The 22,423-nt window shown below is 37.6% G+C and overlaps 1 protein-coding gene across 6 annotated transcripts in view; it reads right to left on the bottom strand.

Moving 5' to 3' along the window:
• Positions 1 to 22,423, bottom strand: part of AQR (aquarius intron-binding spliceosomal factor) — a 130,320-nt gene that overhangs the window by 89,186 nt on the left and 18,711 nt on the right. For 4 of the 6 annotated variants that reach the window (XR_013521053.1, XR_013521054.1, XM_009005600.5 and 1 more), the window contains 8 exons: positions 22,284 to 22,319; positions 18,354 to 18,474; positions 15,748 to 15,888; positions 13,238 to 13,306; positions 12,133 to 12,233; positions 7,584 to 7,660; positions 3,625 to 3,689; positions 912 to 1,028 (listed from right to left, as the gene is read on the bottom strand). Coding sequence is in view for 4 of the 6 variants with exons in the window: in XM_009005600.5 (XP_009003848.1) it covers positions 912 to 1,028; positions 3,625 to 3,689; positions 7,584 to 7,660; positions 12,133 to 12,233; positions 13,238 to 13,306; positions 15,748 to 15,888; positions 18,354 to 18,474; positions 22,284 to 22,319 (727 nt within the window). In the remaining 2 variants the exon portion in view is untranslated. The remainder of the gene's footprint in view (positions 1 to 911; positions 1,029 to 3,624; positions 3,690 to 7,583; positions 7,661 to 12,132; positions 12,234 to 13,237; positions 13,307 to 15,747; positions 15,889 to 18,353; positions 18,475 to 22,283; positions 22,320 to 22,423) is intronic. The other 2 variants (XM_078334410.1, XM_078334411.1) reach the window with 1 other exon arrangement.

The following is a 22,423-nucleotide window of genomic DNA, read 5'->3' as shown; positions in this document are numbered from 1 at the left end:
GGTGCCTGTAATCCCAGTTACTCAAGAGGCTGTGGCAGGAGAATCACTTGAACCCAGGAGTCGGGAGGATGCAGTGAGCTGAGATCGTGCCACTGCACTTGACAGAGTGAGACTCCATCTCAAAAAAAAAAAAAAGAAATGCTTTCTTCTGCATGACATAACAGAAAATGTGAAATACCGTGTCTTCCTACCCAAAACAACAAAGTTAAGTGCATTTGCAGCTTCCTTATTCAAAGAAGTATGCACATTTCTACGCTATCAATACTCTGTCACCATCATCTTACAGAAAGACAGAGCCAGCCAGGTATGGTGGCTCATGCCTGTAATCCCAGCACTTTGGGAGGCCGAGGAGGGTGGATCACGAGGTCAGGAGTTTGAGACCAGCCTGGCCAAGATAGTGAAACCACATCTCTACTAAAAATCCAAAAATTAGCCAGGCACAGTGGCGGGTGCCTATAATCTCAGCTACTTGGGAGGCTGAGGCAGGAGAATTGCTTGAACCTGGGAGGCGGAGTTTGCAGTGAACCAACATGGCGCCACTGCACTCTAGCCTGGGTGTCAGAGCAAGACTCTTTCTCAAAAAAAAAAAAGGAAAAACAGAGCCATAGGATTGGGGCATAGTTCATTTAAAATTAATACACATCAACTACTATATGTCACATAATATCAAAATTGTAAACATCTGTGACTCTATTCCCCAAATCATAATTTAGTTCAATAATAAAAATCACATATAATTAACAAAAAGTTATATAATTACTAGAGGAAACCTGTATGAGAATACATTCATTTTGCAAGTTAACACATGACTTTAAAATAACTAACAGTTTGTGTTATCCCAGTTGTGTGGCAAAGAAAAGATAAATTTAGAAAGTAAAACAATAAATACATTCAGATACATCAATACTCACCTGGGAAAAAAGATGGCCATCCTCTTCTCTTCGAACAAGATTGGAAAGGTAACAGTGAACCAGAAGGTGGGAGTCATCCAGGATAGTATTAAACCAGCGCCTTGTGGGTAGTAGGGCCTGGGAAAAACAAACATCATAACAGTAAGTTTACATGTAGAGAATTCCACAGCTATAAGTACAATCTACTGATATTTAACTCATGAGTATTAATCACATACAAAGTACCCTCCAACCTTCCAATAGACACACTGTACACAATGCAAGAGGTCCCTTCATGCTGTAAATAAACCCAGTGGCAATGTTTTTTGGTTTTAAAAACAATAATAATGCTGGGGGCAGTGGCTCATGCCTATAATCCCAGCATTTTGGGAGGCCAAGTGGGGCAGATCACTTGAGGTCAGGAGTTTAAGACCAACCTGGCCAACATGGTAAAACACCGTCTCTACTGAAAATACAAAAATTAGCCATGCGTGGTGACAGACACCTGTAATCCCAGCTACTTGGGAGGTTGAGGCAGGAAAATCGCTTAAACCCAAGAGGCAGAAGTTGCAGTCAGCCAAGATCGCCACTGCACTCCAGCCTGGGCGACAGAGTAAGACTCTGCCTCAAAAAAAAAAAAAAACAATAACAATAGTAATGATAAAAGAACTTTTCTTTTTTTTTTTTAAAGATGGAGTTTTGCTCTTGTTACCCAGGCTGGAGTGCAACGGCGCAATCTCGGCTCACCGCAACCTCCACCTCCTGGGTTCAGGCAACTCTCCTACCTCAGCCTCCTGGGTAGCTGGGATTACAGGAACGCACCACCATGCCCAGCTAATTTTTTGTATTTTTAGTAGAGACGGGATTTCACCTTGTTGACCAGGATGGTCTCGATCTCTTGACCTCGTGATCCACCTGTCCCGGCCTCCCAAAGTGCTGGGATTACAGGGGTGAGCCACTGCGCCGGGCTGATAAAAGAACTTTTAAGATAAAACTGAAAATAAGGGGAGGGCACAGTGGCTCATGCCTATAATCCCAGCAACTTGGGAGGCCATGGTGGGTAGATTACCTGAGGTCAGGAGTTTGAGACTAGCCTGGCCAAGGTGGCAAAACCCTGTCTCTACTAAGAATACAAAAATTAGCTGGGTTTGGGGATGGGCAACTGTAATCCGAGCTACTCAGGAGGATGAGGCAGGAAGAATTGCTTGAACCCAGGAGGTGGAGGTTGCCACAAGCCGAGTTAGTGCCACTACACTCCAGCCTGGGCCAAAGAGCCAGACTCTGTCGCAAAAAAAGAAAAAAAGAAAAAAAAATCTCGCACTAAAAGGAATCTCACAGATCACCAGATCACCTCGGCCAGTAGTTTTCCAACAAAATTCTATGTAAAATCACAATATGTACTGTGTGTAAGTTTAAAAGTGGAGCTGCTCTGAGAAAAAAGGAAGTACAAGTTCCTATGTGGAGAATCCTGTCTTTGTTTCCTCTCCTTTGTTCCCCTATACCATAGCTTGAAAATCACTAATCTAATCAAACATCAGCATTTTATAGATGAGGTTATTGAGATCCTCAGAAGTTATAAATTAGTTACTGGCAGAGCTAGAATTTGAAAGATCTCATGAATGACTGCTAGTCTAATACACTAATACGCATATCAAGAAACCACCTTACTTCTCCAGATAAGGAACAAATTTTCTTTCAATATCCCACATTAATAAGAAAAAGGAAAGGAAATCAATCCAATCTGAACTATTCCAATTCTGTAACTGAATTTGCCACAAATCCTGTACCTCATTATGAAATCTTGTTTTTGTTTTGTTTTTTTTTAAGCATCTCCATTTTAAAAAACTGCACACAGCAGCTGTATTTTTCTTCACATTGGGCACATTTAGAAAAGTAAGATTATTTAAAGAGACAGTTAGAAACCTATGACTTCAGACATTATAGAAAACTCTACATGAGGGGTATATTTTGTGTCATATAGAGTATGACACAAAATAAATTGTCACTGCTGGATTCATGTTTAATAACTATACTATGTCATGCTTTTTCTACAACTAACAGCCCACAGTAGATGAGTCAGTCATTTGAAATCCTCAAGGGTCAACTAATTGTGACTTCCTTCTCTAAATGACACCTTGAAACAGGTACAAAGTAAAACCAGTTTGAGGTGATGAAGAAATACTTCATATAGACCAGGCACAGTAGCTCACATCTATAATCCTAAGCGATCCTCCTACTTAGGAGGCCAAGGTGAAAGAATTGCTTGATCCCAAGATTTCTAGAACAGCATGGGCAATACGAAGAAACCCTGTTTCTACAAAAAATAAAAAAAAAATTAGCTGGGCATAGCAGTGCACACCTGTAGTCTCCGCTACTCAGGGCTCTGAGGCAGGAGGATCAGTTGAGGCCTGTGAGGCAGAGGTTGCAGTGAGCCAAGAAGATGGCACCACTGCATTCTAGCCTTCATGACAGAGCAAGACCCTGTCTCTAAAAAAGGGAAAAAATAGGGGCCAGGAGTGGTGGCTCATGCCTGTAATCCAAGCACTTTGGAGGCCAAGGCGGGCGGATCACCTGAGGTCGGGAGTTCAAGACCAACCTGACCAACATGGTGACGCCCCGTCTTTTAAAAAAAAAAAAAAGAAAAAAAATACTTCCTACATAGTCATATGCTTAATGTTAGACCCACCCAACGATTATATAACAAAAAAGTCACTGTAGATTGTAGATTTCTTACCTCTAGATCAATCATAAGTTCAATGAATCTTTCACAGTAATGAACTTTGTCCATAGTGACAGGTTCTAGATATAAAAGAGAAGGCATGTTAGAATGTTCTTACTAGGTGATTTTTGCATGCTGTTTCTGAAAACTGGCAGTTATTTAATAAAGTCATTTGTCTTTTATTTATCAGAATTGGACTATGATTTAGAATGATGATCTCACATACATTTATTTTTAAGCCAGACCTTCCCCTGACACTTAACTCTATAAATATGAGAAAATAACACATCTAGCTTGGGTCAGAAGCACATTTTAAAAATCAGGTTTGCAAAGATATTTTAAAAGTATTAACTTTAAAAAATCTGTATTTAATTAGATTTGAAAAAACTTAGAGATATAAAAACTAGAAGGTAGTTTTATATCAGTTTTTGCTCCACTTTCTTGTCTTTACATTCTAAACTTCTGAGTTTTCTCATATGTATAAACACACACACATATGTATATCTACACACACACACATACCCCTTTAAAATGCACTGAAACTAATTTGAGAGGTGATTTTTAGGACATTTTTCCACTGTACATGTATTACTTTAATATTAGAATGCCAATGACACAAAGAACAATAAAAATACCTTTTAAATAACTAGCTTATTATATACTATTTATGAGCATGATATACGATTTTTACAAACATTTATTTTTGTTTTAAAATAATTACAACCTTGGGGCATGAAATTCTTTCAAAGTACAAGCTTTTTTTCTAATGTCAGGAAATGGCCTACCATTTTACCAACTAAAACCATCCTGTCAAGTTGGTTTCAATTAAAACAAAGATAATTTTAAGTTCCCTGTTTCTACTTAGTTTAAGGACTTACAGCAGTGACTAACATCCAGTGCCAGACATATAGAAGGCATCCTACAATTGCTTAAATATAAATCCATTTATTTATTTGTAGTGTACAGAAAAACAAAAAGCTTAATGCAAAGCAAGAAATGTGAATACTTTGGTGATTAATATATACAGAAATGTTAACTGGAACTTTTTCAGCTAGCATATATATCCCCATAATCCAAACCCTGAAATAACAGAATTATAGAATTTATTAGCTGGAAAAGACCTTTGGAAGCATCTGTTCTAGATTTTCATTTCCCAGGTAAGAAAAACACGATCAGAGAAAATGACCTGATAAAGGAGTAAAACTATAAAGGCTGGTTAGAACTGGAACCCAGGTTTTCTGAGACATACATATACAACTGTTTAAAATAAAAATTAAAAGGAGCAATTTTTAAATTAAGTCCATTCAAACTTATCTTTTTCCTATCTTTTGTTATTATAACTGCCAAAGAAAACATTTTTTCCCAAACTAGAAGAGTGAGCAAATTCTGAATTCTATATCTTTATTTATGTCTTGAGAAATTACTGGCAATGGCCTATTTAAAATCAGAAAATAATGCATGGTGCTCAAGTTCTGTGCTCTGGTGAATAGAGTTCCATGTTTTTATGTTAGCTAGTCATACTGGGCATGTTGCCTAATGTAGAAACCTTGTTATCCCAATTTCAAACACAAATATATCCTTATTTTTCTCAGGTATACTGTAATTTCTTTCCCTTCTGAAAGCAATCTTAACATCTAGACAGATGTTATCCTACACAGATTTCCAACTACTCATCTGGGCATGCCATTTTTAATGACCCTATTTTATTTTATGTATGTATGTATGTATGAGATGGAGTCTTGCTCTGTCACCAGGCTGGAGTACAGTGGCATGATATCTATCAGCTCACTTCAACCTCCACCTCCCAGGTTCAAGCAATTCTCCTGCCTCAGGTTCCCAAGCAGCTGGGACTACAAGTGAGCCCACCACACCCGGCTAAGTTTTTGTATTTTAGTAGACACGGGTTTCACCATGTTGGCAAGGATGGTCTCGATTTCCTGACCTCGTGATCTGCCCATCTGCACTTCCCAAAGTGCTGGGATTATAGGTGTGAGCCACCATGCCCACCCTAATGACCCTATTTTAAAAGGAAACTACAATCCTTCTTAAAATCTTTGAAAAATTTGCCTTCTCTTTGCTAACTATATAATCCATCTATCTTCATACCCATTCTAAACTGGTACATTATTGTCATTATCCTGTTAGTTCCTTTGCCAGCAAACTAAAAAATTTTGATAAAAACTCAAAATTAATACTGATGTTTACTGGCCAGGTGTGGTGGCTCAGGCATGTAATCCCAGTACTTTGGGAGGCCAAAGTGAGCAGATCACTTGAGGTCAGGAGTTCGAGACCAGCCTGGCCAACATGGCAAAACCCAATCTCTACTGAGAATACAAAACTTAGCCGAGCATGGTGGTGTGCACCTGTATGTAGTCCCAGCTACTTGGGAGGCTGAAGCAGGAGAATCACTTGGACCCAGGAGGCAGATGTTGCAGTGAGCTGAGATTGCCCCACTACACTCCAGCCTGGGAGACAGAATGAGACTCAGTCTTAAAAAAAAAAAAAAAAAAAACTTATTTTCTGACAATAAATAGCCTACAAAACACTTGCTATTGCCACTATAAATAATAGTGGCAATAGCAAGTGTTTTGTAGGCTATTTAATTGCTACAGGCCCTATGTTCTTGTTTTTGAAATGTAAATGACCCTAGATAAACATTCCACAGTTAGAGATATCAATTTTTATTATAGACATTAGTTCCACAGATATTAGTAGCTCAAAGAACTTGTTACTCTTCACGCCAAGAAAACCCAATCTTAGTCCTCTTTCCAGATATGAAGGCACTCAGTGGAAAGATTTAGATATACTAATACTAAGTGTCAAGATTATAAGCATAAGATGTTTTCTTTATACTAATGCCAGCAGTAGTATTGTGCTCCAAATCAGATACAACTGATTTACTGCATTGGTAGCAACTCCTCACTGAATTGTAGCTATGATTTTCAGTTGCAAAATATTATTTGGAATGTCAGTGTTTATAACTCATTCCATTGTATTTTTTTAAAAGCTACACTCTCTGATGCAAAAACATAAATATGGTATGCCTATAGAGCTGTCCTTAGATTATATTCCACTTTAAAATATTAAACAATTATATTTTAATTATATTTTATATATTTTAATATAGTATATACTCTACATAGTATATATTTACTTTTTAAATCAATAAATGGGGCTATGATGGAGGAAAATCCTTATATTTAGTCTTTTAGCTCATATCTCAGTATTTCTCCATTTTTCCTCCAAACAGTATCAAAGGACTTAAAAATACTATTCAGCATCCAATTATAAATAACATGCAAATATGGTCTGTAATTTTCCTGTTCACAACTGTATCCCAGCACCTTGGACAGGACTTAAATCTAATAATTAGGTGATAAAAATATTTGCTACATAAATGATTATTTCAATAACCACACCGGTACCTTTAAAATAACCCTTAGGCCAGGCACGGTGGCTCACACTTCCAATACCAGCACTCTGGGAGGCAGAGGGGGGCTGATCACTTGAAGTCAGGAGTTCGAGACCAGCTGGCCAACACGGTGAAACCCTGTCTCTACCAAAAATACAAAAACTAGCTGGGCATGGTGGCACATGCCTGAAATCCCAGCTACTCAGGAGGCTGAGGCCGGAGAATCCCTTGAACCCAGGAGGCAGAGGTTGCAGAGAACCAAGATTGTGCCACACTGCACTCTAGCCTGGGTGACAGAGCAAGATTCCGTCTCAACTAAATAGCATAGCATAGCATAGCATAGCATAAGCATAAGCATAAGCATAGCATAACATAGCATAACATAACCCTTAAAGGCAGTCCCAATGTTCAGACTGGTAATACATTTAAAAAGGAGAAGACATACACTTTGCCAATATAAATCAAAATCATTCCAAAAGCAGTTTTTAGAGATGAGTAAATACCAAAGAGGAAGCTATATGATAATTTCACAAATGCACTGAGCGAAAAAGAAGATAGTTACCAGAAAGTGGGACTGATTTCAGCACAGAAATAAACTTCTGGATGAGTTGTGAAAGAAATCTCCTCTCTTGATAGGCCCTAAAATCAGAAAGATCATTGACCAATTATTTTTGAAAAATAGTCATTTCCAAAGTAAATTTTAAATGTTGACCATGGCTTTCCTATACTGTTCAACTGTTCATTTGTCTGTGAAGCTGGAACTATAACTTGAATGCCCACCTTCTTCTTTCTATGTAAACATAGTGCTATATAAAGAAAAGGAGAGTCACATTACTGACTTAATAAGCCACCTAATCAAGCATCTCCTTTTCTCACTGTGAACACTTTCTTTTTTTTCTTTTTTGAGATGGAGTCTCACTCTGTTGCCTAGGCTGAAGTGCAGTGGTGCGATCTCAGCTTACTGCAACCTCCCAGGTTCAAGTGATTCTCCTGCCTCAGCCTCTCAAGTAGCTGGGACTACAGGTGCCTACTACTATGCCCAGCTAATTTTAGTATTTTTAGTAGAGATGGGGTTTCACCATCTTGGTCAGGCTGGTCTTGAACTCCTGACCTTGTGATTCATCCGCCTTGGCCTCCCAAAGTGCTGGGGATCACAGGTGTGAGCCACCACGCCAGGCCAAACGTTTTCACTTGTGATTTATGAGTCAGACCAAGAAAGAAGTTTCAAAATTCCATTTATAGTCTGCCCTTACCATTAAAAATCTCACATTTAATGTAGTTGAAACAAGATGAATAGTATTACATTTTAATATTTAAGTATTAAGTATATATAATACAGTATTACAATAGCTAAAAATCAAATGTTTAAAAAATAATTTTCTATTCATTACTACTTTAAGATACATCAATTAATGGACAAACTTGTGTCAAGTATTATATAGCTGTAAGTGCTTATAACAGTCCTGCTGGAAATACAAAGAAGGAGAATGGCTATCTACTTGCAATAACAAGTCATACACTATAAACATAATTAGTATACATGCCACTATGCAATCAATAAAACTGCCTGACATTAATTAAGCATCCATTGTGCCAGGATCTGAGCTATGCTAAACACTTCACATCTCATTTAATATTGGTAACAGTCCTCGGAAATGGGTACTATTGTCCAGATTTCACAATGAGGTTTAGAGGTGAAGTAACTTGCCCAAAGTCATACAGCAAGTGAGTGTGGAATCTAGGTAAGTCTGACTGTAGAACCTACATCCTAAACAACTATACACATCCCAATCATTACATAAACAGCTGGTGTTGCAAAAAAAAAATCATAAAGCATGTGTTCTAGGAGTTCAGATGAAAGCACTGTGGTCTAAAGTAGTTGGTCTGGAAGTGTGTTTATATGGTTAATACTCAATTAAATGGAGTGAAGAGGAAAGGGACTTAGGAAAGGAATGTTTAAGAAACAATGACTAGAGTAGTCCAGTGATTTGCAGGAGTCATGGGAAACAGCTGGAAGCTTCTGAAAGCCTTGTAAGAAGTTTAGAGTTTATTCAGTGGGAACTAAGAAATGATTGAAAGCTTGTAAGTAGGAATATTCTATGAAAAAGGCTAGGGAGGCTACATTGGTGTAGGAAAGCTAGAGAAAGACCAAGTGGGAAATTACTATGGTAGTTTAGTCAAGATGCTATAGGGCCTGAATTCTGATGACAGCAGTGTGACTAGACAAGAAAAGAGAGGAAGGACAAAAGGTGAATCCAACAGGGCTGGCTGGATATAATTAGTCAAAAAACTGGAGCATTCCAAGTCTAACTGGCTGGGAGAATTAAGAGAAACTGAACAAAAGGGTGAATTTGGGGAGAAAAAACAATGAGTATTATTTAGTTACACCAAATATGAGTTCGTAACAATGAGTCCAAGTAGAAGCATACAGGAAGCAGTTACATAGTGGAAAGTCACAAAAGAAGTCAGGACCAGAGAGACTGAGGATGAAACCACACTGAGGCAATGAGAGGAAGATTCCACCTAATTCCTCCCCCAAAATGCAGTCAAATATTGCAAAAATATCATTTGATTTGCCCAATCAAGAGGCTGTTGGTTACAAAGATACTATGAAAGAGATGGATTGAAACTGAATATTAAAGAAGGGATACTGCTACTCTGATTATAATATTCTCTTCCTGAAACTGTCATTCCCTTACTCCCAAACTCATCTCTGACATGCAGTTTTTTAGTTCTTCCCTATTTTCAAAAACTACCAGTGTAACTCCAGGTTTCGTTTCCTTTTATCCTCATCCCACTCTTCATGGCTTATTTACCTCACTAAATAATCTCACCCATATTCATAGCTTCCATTATTATCTACAGATGTACCTATACGAATGTGGCATTTAATACATATCCCATAATCTCAATCTCCTGGTAGCTATCTCAACTTGGCAAGGCAAAACAAAAATCATTCTCTTTACTGCCAAATCCACCCTCCCTCTTACATTCCCCATTTTGATGAATATCTCACTATCAGCCAGTCATCTAGCCAGGATGACAGTGAGATACTTAATGGATATCGATAAACTGCTGACTATGAGATAGTATCAATCTCACAGTCAACAGTTTACCGATATCCATTAAATAACTCTCCATTGTGTCACTATCTCTTTGCCTCCAATTCTGCTGTGTTAGTTCAAGCTCTCACTATCTCTTACCTGAGTATTACAATTACCTTCCATCCTTACAATCTACTGCTTGCTTCCAGAGAAATAATTCCAAAATTTAAGTCTGATTATATCACTTTATTGATAAAATCCCTTGGCAGCTCTCCATCATACAGGAAATAAAATTCTAACTTCTTACTTGCAAAGTGGTCAAGGAAAAAATGCTTGTAGACAGAAGGAACTAGGTCTAAATTCGATTCTGCCATATCCTAGATTTTTATCTTTTGAGTCAAGCTACTTTATTTCTCTGAATGTGAGTTTTCTCATAAACCTCTGGAGGGAAGGGAAAGTAGAACTAAAAGACAATAAAAGATAAAGCCTTGCAATGTGTCAATACCCTAGAAGTAGGTGCCAGGAAAGAGAGACAAAAATATCCAAAAAGAGAAAAAGCTAGAGACATTATGGAGGTGAAAGGAGGAGGGACATATGAGAAATGGAGTATCATCAACAAGATCAAATGAGGGTCCAAAGGAAATGACACAAAAAACAAACAATCCTCAAAATGACAAATGGTAGAGTGGACTGGTGAGATCAGAAAGAGCAATTTCAGGTGAGAGTAGGATAATGAGAACCAAAATTCAAGTAGGAGTTACAAGGCTTGAAGAAAAGTTAAGTACACTCCTCTAAGTGGAAGAAAAAATAAGACAGTGCCAAAAGAAGTTCTCATAGGCCCAGAGGAAGTATGTCCTCAGCATATACATGTGTATGTGTGTCTATGTGGGTTTATATATGCAGAGAAAAAAATTAGTGGAAAAGAAGAATTAAAGATAAAGGGGAAAAAATATTATTGCTGGAATAGTCAGGGAGTAAATGAGGTAAGAAAATAGTTAGACAAATTAGTCTCAAACAGATAAAGGGAAACAAACCTCTGAGAGCATGCCAGTCCTTCCCCTGTGTCCTACTAGTTCTTTGTTCCATGAAATAAATACTAGTTATCACAGACTTTTATTTAATTAATAAACATTACTATTAGAAATAATCCATTGGCCAGGTGCAGTGGCTCACGCCTGTAATTCCAACACTTTGGGAGGCCGAGGTGGACAGATCACAACAAGGTTAGGAATTCAAGACAAGCCTGGACAATATAGTGAAATCCCGTCTCTACTAAAAAATACAAAAATTAGCCAAGCGTGGTGGCACACACCTGTAATTCCAGCTACTCAGGAGGCTGAGGCAGAAGAATTGCCTGAACCCAGGAGGCAGAGGTTGCAGTGAGCCGAGATTGCGCCACTGCACTCCAGCCTGGGTAACAAGAGCGAAACTCCGTCTCAAAAAAGAAAAAAAAAAAATCCATCCTCATCTGCTCCTTTAATTCCTATACTTGACTTATTCTTTTCTTTAGCATGTATCATATCTAACATACTGTACAATTTATGTGTTCAGTGCTGTCTTCCTCAACTGGAATGTAAGCTCCACAAAAGCAGCAATTACTCTCCATTGTGTTCTCTGCTGTATCCCTAAAGCCTACAGCAGTACCTGGTAAAATAATAAACACTCAATATTTGTTAAGTAAATGAATGGTGGTTGGAGTGTGTAAAAGTCATTATTAAGAGTGAAGGAGTAAGAAAAAGAAAGAAAAGTTATATTAATGGCCTGAAGATTATGGAGAAAATTGAGAACCATCCATGGGACATGGACAAATAGGCAGGGACAAAAAAAGCTGGGCAACTATATATACTTAGCAGCACAGAAAGAAGGAAAAGAAGAAAAGCATGATGTTCTAGTTTCTACTTTAGACCTTTATGAAAAATATTCTTACGACAGTCTAAGTAAAAGCACTTATTAATAATTTAATTGGGCTCAGCACTATATAAAGGGAAAAAACAAACCAATCAACATCATCTAAGGCCCACAATCCAGCATAATAAGCCAACGTGAAATGAAGCTTTGCCAACATACTGTTTTCTTGCTTCTGGATCCATCTTTTCATCATTCTTTTTAATCAAGTTCCAAAATTTTCTTAGCTTAGGTGTCTTTTTTAATTCTAATTCCAATCGTGCCTGAAGAAAAGATGTGTTATTAAATCACCAGTAACCTCAAAGTTTACAAGGATAAGGATTAGATCAACTATTTGCTAGTTTTCTAATCTATAAATACAAAATAGAGCAATGTCATAAACCTGAAAACAACGTAACCTTAAAAATCAAGAAATGAATAATGATATTTTTAAAAATTATTCAACTCTAGCTCTTGTTAATAAAAATACAAATCAAGATTGTAAGCTCAATAATCAATTAATTTTTATTTCAAAACTCAAAAAGCTCAGTCTGAAAAATACATGGATCAACACTTAGCACAATCACTGAGGCTTAAAAAATATGAGTCTAAATGCACAAAAAACAGCTATCACAAGTAAATAAGGAAATGTCCTCATTAGCATATTCTCTCCTATGGCACTTGCTACTTTTTAGGATTAATTATATATATGTGTGCCTTATGTTTTCATTCCCATAAACTCCTGCTTATGAATGAGTCTACATATCTGGGTATATGCAGAAACACACATGTGCAGGAAATGAAATTCTGAATAAAGCATGACACTGAAATTTGATAATTTTAACTAAACTACTTAAGATGTAATAATTTGGTTTTGGTACCTGCACATATTACTCATTGAAGACTTTACAGAAAATGGAAGTCATTAATATTAAGTACAATCCAGATCTTCTCCTACAGCTCTCTATATATTCTAATCAAGGAAAAAAAATTCAAGTCTACATTTAGTCTCATCCATATTTTGCTAAATTAACCCCCTTTCTCTACAAGCTCAACAAATACCACCTTATTTCATTTTATAACACTGACATTAAGTTAAACATCAAATGTACATAAAAACTTTATAACTGTAAAAACTGTATCTATGATAAGCTAATGCATAGTGGCTTTTCTAAGAAAAGGGGTATTTAGCTACCACTTGTATATCCAGATTAAGGCCATAGACTCTAAAACCACATGTTCTACTTATAACACATACATTCATAAGATTCTGAAATTAGAGACTTACAGCCTGTAAGCCCATCCACATTGGGAGGGAGATAAGCTGCTGTACCTGACTCCGTATCAAGTCTACTTCCTGTTTTAGGCATAAAGAAAACAAGTTAATAAACATATCAGCATTTCTACCTAAGTCTTTACATAAGAAGTACACTGCCTTTTTAAGACCTGGAGGGAAAACATGCCACCAATATTTTCAAATTAATATTTTGATATTAAGTTCAATGCTTTAAAAAAAAGACTCCATCTTCATTACTTACAGATTTTGTATTTGCAAATTCATATATTAACAAAAATGTATTTGTAACGCCAAAATCAATACTTCCTGTGCTTTCACAGTCATTCAGACGGCACAAACAAAATTCTGAGTTGCCTGATGTGTACATTCTCAGGTGAGACTGAAGTGATGCTCTGCTTAACCCTCAGCTCTCATACTGTAAAAAACAAGTCTAGCCTGGCCAACATGGTGACACCCCGTCTCTACTAAAAATACAAAAATTAGCCAGGCATGGTGGGCACCTGTAATCTCAGTTACTGGGGAGGCAGAGGAAGGAGAAACACTTGAAGCCAGGAGATGGAGGATGCAGTTTTCCAAGAAGGGGAACCACTTGAAGTCAGGAGGTAGAGTTGCTGAAATCACACCACTGTACTCCAGCCTGGGTGACAAAGCGAGACTCTGTCTCAAAAAAAAAAAAAAAAAAAAAAAAAAGAGGCCGGGCATGGTAGTTCACACCTGTAATCTCAGCACTTTGGGAGGCCAAGGCGGGAGGATCACAATGTCAGGAGATCGAGACCATCCCGGCCAACATAGTGAAACACACATAAAATAAGGCTAGGTATTAACAGGTTGTAAAAATGTCACGACCAAAGCTTGCAGGAACCTAACCCTGTATTTCCCCAAGGACTAATGGTTCAGTTTTAGCTCATTCAGTGTTCATAGATAATTTATAAAATGAACATAACAACCTCAAATAAGAATTGACTGTGTATTTTACAAGATAAAACATTTCAATAATAAACTAGTTTGGTTAGTTGGTTAAAACTATCATCAAATTACTAATACTAATAAAATCTTGTTTCTGTTTCATTTCTGACAAAAAATCACATCTATTTATATTTCTACTTGTTCTGTTTAGTTTAATAAATGTTAGAGATAACAGTGGACATCATAAATCTTTTTTTATGCCTTTAAAAGATCCATGTGAGGTAGTACATTGAAACAGGTAATAACCATCCCTCTATTAACACTCAGTCTTCAGGATAAGAAAGAACTCCATGCATTCTCCTGCATGGCTGTAAGTAAATTATCAATGCAGAGCCACTAGATAAATATGTATGTATCATCAGATAACCACAGTAGGAAAGTTCAAATGAAATATTAATTACTGAAAATATTTAATTTTTTAGAAGATAATCTTATGGGGCCAGGCGCAGTGGCTCACGCCTGTAATCCCAGCACTTTGGCAGGCCAAGGCAGGTGGATCATGAAGTCAGGAGTTCAAGGCCAGCTTCATCAACATGGTGAAACCCTGTCCCTACTGAAAATACAAAAATTAGCTGGGTGTGGTAGTGCATGCCTATAATCCCAGAAACTCAGGAGGCTGAGGCAGGAGAATCACTTGAACCCAGGATGCGGAGGCTGTGGTGAGCCAAGATAGAGCCACTGCACTCCAGCCTGGGCAACAGAGTAAGACTCTATCTCAAAAAAAAGAAGATAATCTTATGAAGAATGAAAACGTATCACACATGAGACATTTTCAAAGATCATCTACAATCAGCCTTTATTAGTCAACTCAAAATATAACTGTCCTGCTGACTACTCAGCCTGTGCATGAAGCATGATGAAAAGTAATGAAACTCCATTTCTGTATGCATACACAGCTTGTGGCATGGATCTCATTACTCAAATTCCGTATTAACCAGTCTCTTGCTGCTTCTCAGTTGTGTGCTCTCCCTTTCGAGTTTCAGTTCTTATAATCATTTTTCTTAAGAGTCTAGATAGAAAAAACTAAGTATCGGGCCAGGCGCGGTGGCTCACGCCTGTAATCCCAGCACTTTGGGAGGCCAAGGTGGGTGGATCACGAGATCAACAGATCAAGACCATCCTGGTCAACATGGTGAAACCCTATCTCTACTAAAAATGCAAAAAATTAGCTGGGCATGGTGGCGCGTGCCTGTAATCCCAGCTACTCAGGAGGCTGAGGCAGGAGAATTGCCTGAACCCAGGAGGCAGAGGTTGCAGTGAGCCGAGATCGCGCCATTGCACTCCAGCCTGGGTAACAAGATCGAAACTCCATCTCAAAAAAAAAGAAAAAAAAAGAAAAAACTAAGTATCAAGCTCAAATCTATCAAAAAGTTAACATATCTTATAAAATGGTTTTACTAATAAGTGGCTGAAATCAAGCTTTTAGCATTATCCTTATTCCCCACTATTATGGATGAAGAATTGGCTACAGAGGTAATCTCACGTAAACTCAATCTAAAAGAACAAGAAAACTTGAAAATTTAAAATGTAAGTACCAAACTATTGAAGCAGTGATCAAGAAAAAGTAGTAGGACTGTCTGTTCATGAAGTGAAAATTCACCATCGGTTTCAGCTAATGCTGCCTTCAAGATGTGTTTGAAAAAGAATGGGAAATGGTCCGGTTTCTTCTTAAAAATCTGAAAAGAAAAAGAATAAAAATTCATTTTGAATTGGCTTGCTCACTTAAGCTTTAAAGAAATCCTAGTAGGCTTTTTAGCAGTCTATTTAAAAAAACAAATAATTACAAGATTATTTGTATCTGTATTTAAAAAAGCAGCATCACATGCTTACTTATAATTAATGGCAAGTCAACTATAGGTTTCTAACGGAACCAGGAGTTACAAAAACCTTTAGCTAATAAAATAATGGCTTTAATTCCTTTAGTTTTTCCTCTGTGGATTATGCCAGTATTTAGCTTAGGCTTTGTTTTCTTATTAAGGATCTGAAGTGTTTTAATTTATCTGATTTAAAAAAAAAAAGTACATCTTTAGCAAAAATCTTCTTTACACCCCATAATTAATCTGAAGGATAGCCTCTCCTGCTTTATATTAACTCTTTCCTCTTAACTTGTAAATAATGTAAATATATTCAAGTGTCTTTGACCTACCTCCATTTCTAGTTACTGCCATAGAAAATGCTCCAAACGTGTGGTCTTCACTAGTTGTTTTCACTCACTTCTCTAAGACAAGCTCTCTTGAAGCTGTATGGATGTCAAGTCCTATGGACCATTATTAAACCTCAACTCCTTTTTGCTATGTTGAAAGCTCTTCTTCTTTTGTCTGTTTTCCAAACAGCAACATTCCTAGGGTTCTAGTTTCATTCTTCTCCCCTATTACTTCAACTACCAAATACCAATGATCCCAAATATACATCTGCAGTCCAGATTTCTCTTCTGAGCTCTCAAACCTTAGATTCCTCCATCTTCTTAATCTAGATATTCCAAAGGCAATTTAAACTGAATATGTCCAAACTCAATTCAACAGTTTTCCATCCTCCAAATTATTCCTCACTAAATGGCAACATCATCTATTATATTAATCTGTCCAAGCCTGGAAGGTTATTGAAAATGACACCCTTTCCTAATGTTACTTCAACTGATTATCAAATTCAATCAATTCTGCTTTCTAAATATGTGTTTACCATCTAACTCTGTATTCTCATTTCTCTATTTTAAGGCCTAATCATCAAAGTGATCTTTGTAATAGGCAAATTGACCAGATTATTCCCTGGCTCAAAAAATTTTCTTTCTTCCTTTCTATAGTAGCTAAAGCAATTTCAAGAAATTCCTAGGCTCTCTTGTTATCGACATAAAACTCACAGTTTATTTTGAGCTCTAATGTGCCCTGAGATGGTAATCATTTAATGAATATTTGAGAAAAGTGTTCATGGTTTTATGTTAAAGACACTATCACCTTTTCGCTTTGGAGACCATTTACTCCAAACAGATGACAGGCATCCGCTTCTTTTTTTCATTTAAAAAAGTCTGACTAGAAGAGAAGAAACTCTTGATGAGGTGACCATTTTATGGTGGGCAAAGGAAACAGAGGTTTTGCATCTCTACTGATTAAGTCTCTGTTGCACCAACACAAAAAGGAAAAGTCAGTTCATTAGAAATTTCTAAAAGGAAAAATACATCCCAGGGCTCAGTGACTCACACCCGTAATCCAAGCACTTTAAGAGGCCAACGCAGGTGGATCACCTGTGGTCAGGAGTTCAAGATCAGACTAGCTAACATGGTGAAGCCCAGTCTCTACTATATTAGCTGGGTGTGGTGGCATGTGCCTATAATCCTAGCTACTCGGGAGGCTGAGGCAGGAGAAACATTTAAACCCGGGAGGCAGAGGTTGCAGTGAGCCAAAATCGCACCATTGTACTCCAGCCTGGGCTTTGGTAACATTTTATTCATATAAAACTACAAATATATACCTCTTCTTGTGAAAAAAGATGCTGAAAAATATCTCATTTGAACATTATATACTTGCACTTTTTTCTTCTTCTTAGAGACAGTCTCGTTCTGTTACCCAGGCTGGAGAACTATGGCGCAATCACAGTTCATTGTAACCTCGAATTCCTGGGCTCAAGCGGTCCTCTTGCCTCAGTCTCTCAAGTAGCTGGGACTACAGACACAAGCCACCATGCCTGACAAACTTTTCTTTTTTTTTAAGAGACAGATTTGTGCTTTGTTGCCCAGGCTGTTCTTGAACTCCTGGCTTCAAGCAATCCTTCCATCTCAGCATCCCAAAGTGCAGGATTATGGGCATGAGTGACAGCACTCAGCCTATCTGTACTTATGAATATAACTTCCAGTTTGCCAGCTCCTGATATAAGTCGTTATAACATACATATACCATTCTTTGTTTCAAACACAAAGCAGAAAAATAACTCCACAATTTTTCAATTCATAGTAAATTATTATTGTTGGAAAAAAGTGGCGAAACCAAAAGACAATGTTATCTTTCACATATCCATTCTTTTTCTCAATATTTGCTTTAACACTGGGTAAAGTGCTGCCCTAAAAGTACCACTGTCAATAAGTTCTGCCACTTTGTAATGGCTTAAGTGGGCACCGTATGAAAGCTATGAAGTAATTTAAAACAGTTACCTCCCATGCAGGCACATTTTCTCTGAACTTCTCATTCACCATACAGCAGATTGACATTAAATAAGCCTTGCTGGATACCTCAGGAGAATAATTCATCCAGAGATAATTTTCAAGATACTGGCTATAAAGTATAAAAAGCACCGAGTATTTCATTAGTTACCACCATTCACTGTAATGTACAAGTCACCCAGAAAAGCATAATTATTTAAAACTTTCTGAAAATGTTTTGGAAATCTCTATTTATAATTTGGAATCCTCGACCAGGTGTGGTGGCTCATGCCTATAATCCCAGCCCTTTGGGAGGCCAAGGCGGGTGGATCACTTGAGGTCAGGAGCTGTGCCCAATTTGGTGAAACTCCATCTCTACTAAAAATATAATAATTAGCTGGTTGTGGTAGGATATGCCTGCAATTCCAGCTACTCAGGAGGGTAAGACAGGATAATCGCTTGAACCTGGGAGGCAGAGGAGGCAGTGAGCCAAAATTGTGCCACTGCACTCCAACCTGGCTGACAGAGCTAGACTCTGTCTCAAAAAAAAAAAAAAAAAAAAACAACTTGGAATCCTTCAAAAATTTACCTGTAATCTCGGTCACTGCTACCAATTAGAAATTTACATATAGAAAACATAGCTTTGGGGAATGACAGTCTTATACTTTCAAGGAAAAAGGTATCAAAGGTTGCCAACATACATAATTAACACCACCAAACCACTGGATGTTCCCTTACCTAAGACTCTCTTAAAGTAAAAGACAAAAACACCTGACAAATATCAGTTCTAAAACAAAATTATGCCAGGTGTGGTGGCTCACATCTGTAATCCTAACACTTTGGGAGGCCAAAGTTGGTGGACTGCTTCAGCCCAGGAGTCTGAGACCAGCCTGGACAACATAGTGAGACCTTATCTCTACAAAAAATTTAAAATAAACTAGCCAGGTGTGATGATGCACACCTGTGGTCCCAACTACTCAGGAGGCTGAGGTAGGAGGATCACTTGAGCCTAGCGGGTTGAGAATGCAGTAAGCCATAATTGTGCCACTGTACTGCAACCTGGGCAACAAAGCAAGACCCCATCTCCAAAACTTAAAAAAAAAAATCTTCTGAAACTCCTATTATGCTTTCCCATTCTAGCCTCCACATATCTTATTTTCCTTTCATCTTTTTCATTTTTTACTTCTCTTTGCTATGTTCTAGTTAATTCCCTCAGATCTACTTTCAAGTTCACTAATTCCTTCTTTAGAGGCGTCTAACATGTTATTTTGCTAATTGATTTTTTAATTTCAATGATTTTGATCTCCATTTCCCTCCCCCAAGTCTACCCATTTTTCAGTGTCTTATTTCTTTCTCACATATTATATTTCTTTTTTTTTTTTTTTTTTTGAGACAGAGTTTCGCTTGTTACCCAGGCTGGAGTGCAATGGTGCGATCTCGGCTCACAGCAACCTCCGCCTCCTGGGTTCAGGCAATTTTCCTGCCTCAGCCTCCTGAGTAGCTGGGATTACAGGCACACGCCACTGTGCCCAGCTAATTTTTTGTATTTTTAGTAGAGACCATGTTGACCAGGATGGTCTCGATCTCTTGACCTCGTGATCCACCCGCCTCGGCCTCCCAAAGTGCTGGGATTACAGGCTTGAGGCACTGTGCCCAGCATATTTCTTCTCTTATGCCAACAATAATTTTAAACATAATGACTTAATAGTGTGTATCAATTATTTAATTATCTCAAGTTCTTGGTGGTGGGGGCAGGGGGGATCTTTGTTCTGTGTTGTTCACTCTTGCTTATAGAATATTACCCTAATGTGCTCTGTAATTTGGGAGTGTAAACTCACCTTTACCAAGGTTTTCTGTATAGAGATTTTTTTGCAGCATAGTTGGAATACATATGCTTCCAGAGTATCTTTATAACTGTTTCTGCCACAGTTTTTAAGAGTAAAATCTTATCTTGGGTGTTATCTGACTACACAGTAAATTCCAAACCTATCTATCTTTAAATCTTTTAGCTGAGAAAACTGAGGCAATGAGAAAACTGAGGCAATGAGAGTCAATGATTTGTCCAATTACACACGTATGGTCCTGACTCCAAACTACATCTCTTTTCTTCAGATTTAAAGATTTGTTCAATAACTTCCTGATCCTATTTCAGCAACTGCAGCAAATTCCATACAATACTGATATAAAATAATGCCTTCCTCTAATGATTTTCATCCACAGAAACCCTTTTCTTTCTCAGTTCACTCTCCCCTATCCAGCTACCTTCTCCATGCCATCTTATTTTCCACTCTAGCAAGAGACCATCAATTACTCTCTATAAGAAACTTTAGACTGGTTATGTCTGGAAGTTGGCCCAGGGAAAATGGCATTGTCTCATAATTAAACAGAAGTTCCTGAAAGGTAACCAACTTTTTCAGTTATTAAAAATTTTTCACTGTCATGCTTTCAATCTGTTTTGTTGCTTTGTCCCTCATCTCTTGCAATTCTCTTGGTTTCTGGACTCTAGAATTTGTGGTTAATCCTAGTTGCATATTTGTAGCCTCTTCATTTTACTCTGTTTTCTTGAGAGGAGGCACAATATGGTGGAAAAGACATTATTATTTCAGGGACAGATGGGTCGTTTCTAGTATCAGTTTTCTCGCCTATAAAATAAGGAAGATCGGGCCAGGCACAGTGGCTCACGCCTGTAATCCCAGCACTTTGGGAGGCCGAGGTGGGTGGATCACGAGGTCAAGAGATCGAGACCATTCTGGTCAACATGGTGAAACCCCGTCTCTACCAAAAATACAAAAAATTAGCTGGGCATGGTGGCGCGTGCCTGTTATCCCAGCTACTCAGGAGGCTGAGGCAGGAGAATTGCCTGAACCCAGGAGGCGGAGGTTTCGGTGAGCCGAGATCGCGCCATTGCACTCCAGCCTGGGTAACAAGAGCGAAAACTCCGTCTCAAAAAAATAAAAATAAATAAAATAAAATAAGGAAGATCTTACTGGTGTTATTATGAGGATTAAATAAGATCATTTAATAAGAAAATACAGTTCTGAGGATATAGGAGGCACTCAACTTACAATTCACAATAAATTTCAATTTCCCTCTATGAAAACAGTAAGACCATCTACTTCACATCATTTTTTTGTGAGGATCAAATCTGCGTATGTTGAAGTAAAATTATTAACACAGAGGCCCTGACCTCTGATGTAAAACAGAAGTCAAGAAGTGTAGAGAAATGGAAAACCATGAGCTTTGGCATCAGACATTGGTATCCCAGCTCTACCAATTACTTAACTTCATTATCTTGAGCAAATTATTCAACCTCTCTGATCTCAGCTTCTGTTTCCAGTAAATGCAAAGGATAGTACTTACTTCACAGGATTGTTCCGAGTACTCTATATATAAAATGCATAACACTGTGGTAAGTACAAGACAGGTGTTCTTGTATAAAAGGTAAATGTAACTATCATCAGCAACAATGCTGGCTTTTATTTTCAGCATACTGGTAAGACTTGGTTGTAACATAATCTAATGTATCTTTGCAATCTGAAAATCGTACATTATCTTTTGTTTGAAATATTTATAGTACTAGCAGCTAGATTGAAGCAATGCTGCCCTGATAACATTTTAGCCTGGCAGGGGAAAAAAATGGCTATAGAACACACTCTAATTTACTTCCAGTGATCACTAGAGAAAGCAAGTTTTAGTTCAGAAATTATTCAGCACATGCTAGCTTAACAAGTAAGAAACAAAAATACAAGTTATTCTGACAATGGGCCACCATCTTTGAAAATAAAGGCCATGATACACATATTTCAAAATAAGCCAATCATAGAAATATAAATCTTCACAAATTTAGATTTTCTTAGTCACTCACAGAAATACACAGAAAATGTAGCTAAAACTTAAGTCACATGGTCATCCTTTTCATCAATGCAATGTCTTATAACTTACCTAAATTCCAACAGCATTATCTTCCTAATAGCAAACCTGAAACATATAAATAAGATGTTTAAAACAGAGAATACAAACATTTCAGTTCTTAACGCAAATGCATTTCAGGATGTTTTGTTTTCATATTAACCCACTTATCA

Source organism: Callithrix jacchus, chromosome 8 (genome assembly GCF_049354715.1).
Source record: "Callithrix jacchus isolate 240 chromosome 8, calJac240_pri, whole genome shotgun sequence".
Classification (NCBI taxonomy): domain Eukaryota; kingdom Metazoa; phylum Chordata; class Mammalia; order Primates; family Cebidae; genus Callithrix; species Callithrix jacchus.
The sequence above is the reverse complement of the archived record's forward strand: the minus strand, read 5'-3'. Positions and strand labels throughout refer to the sequence as shown.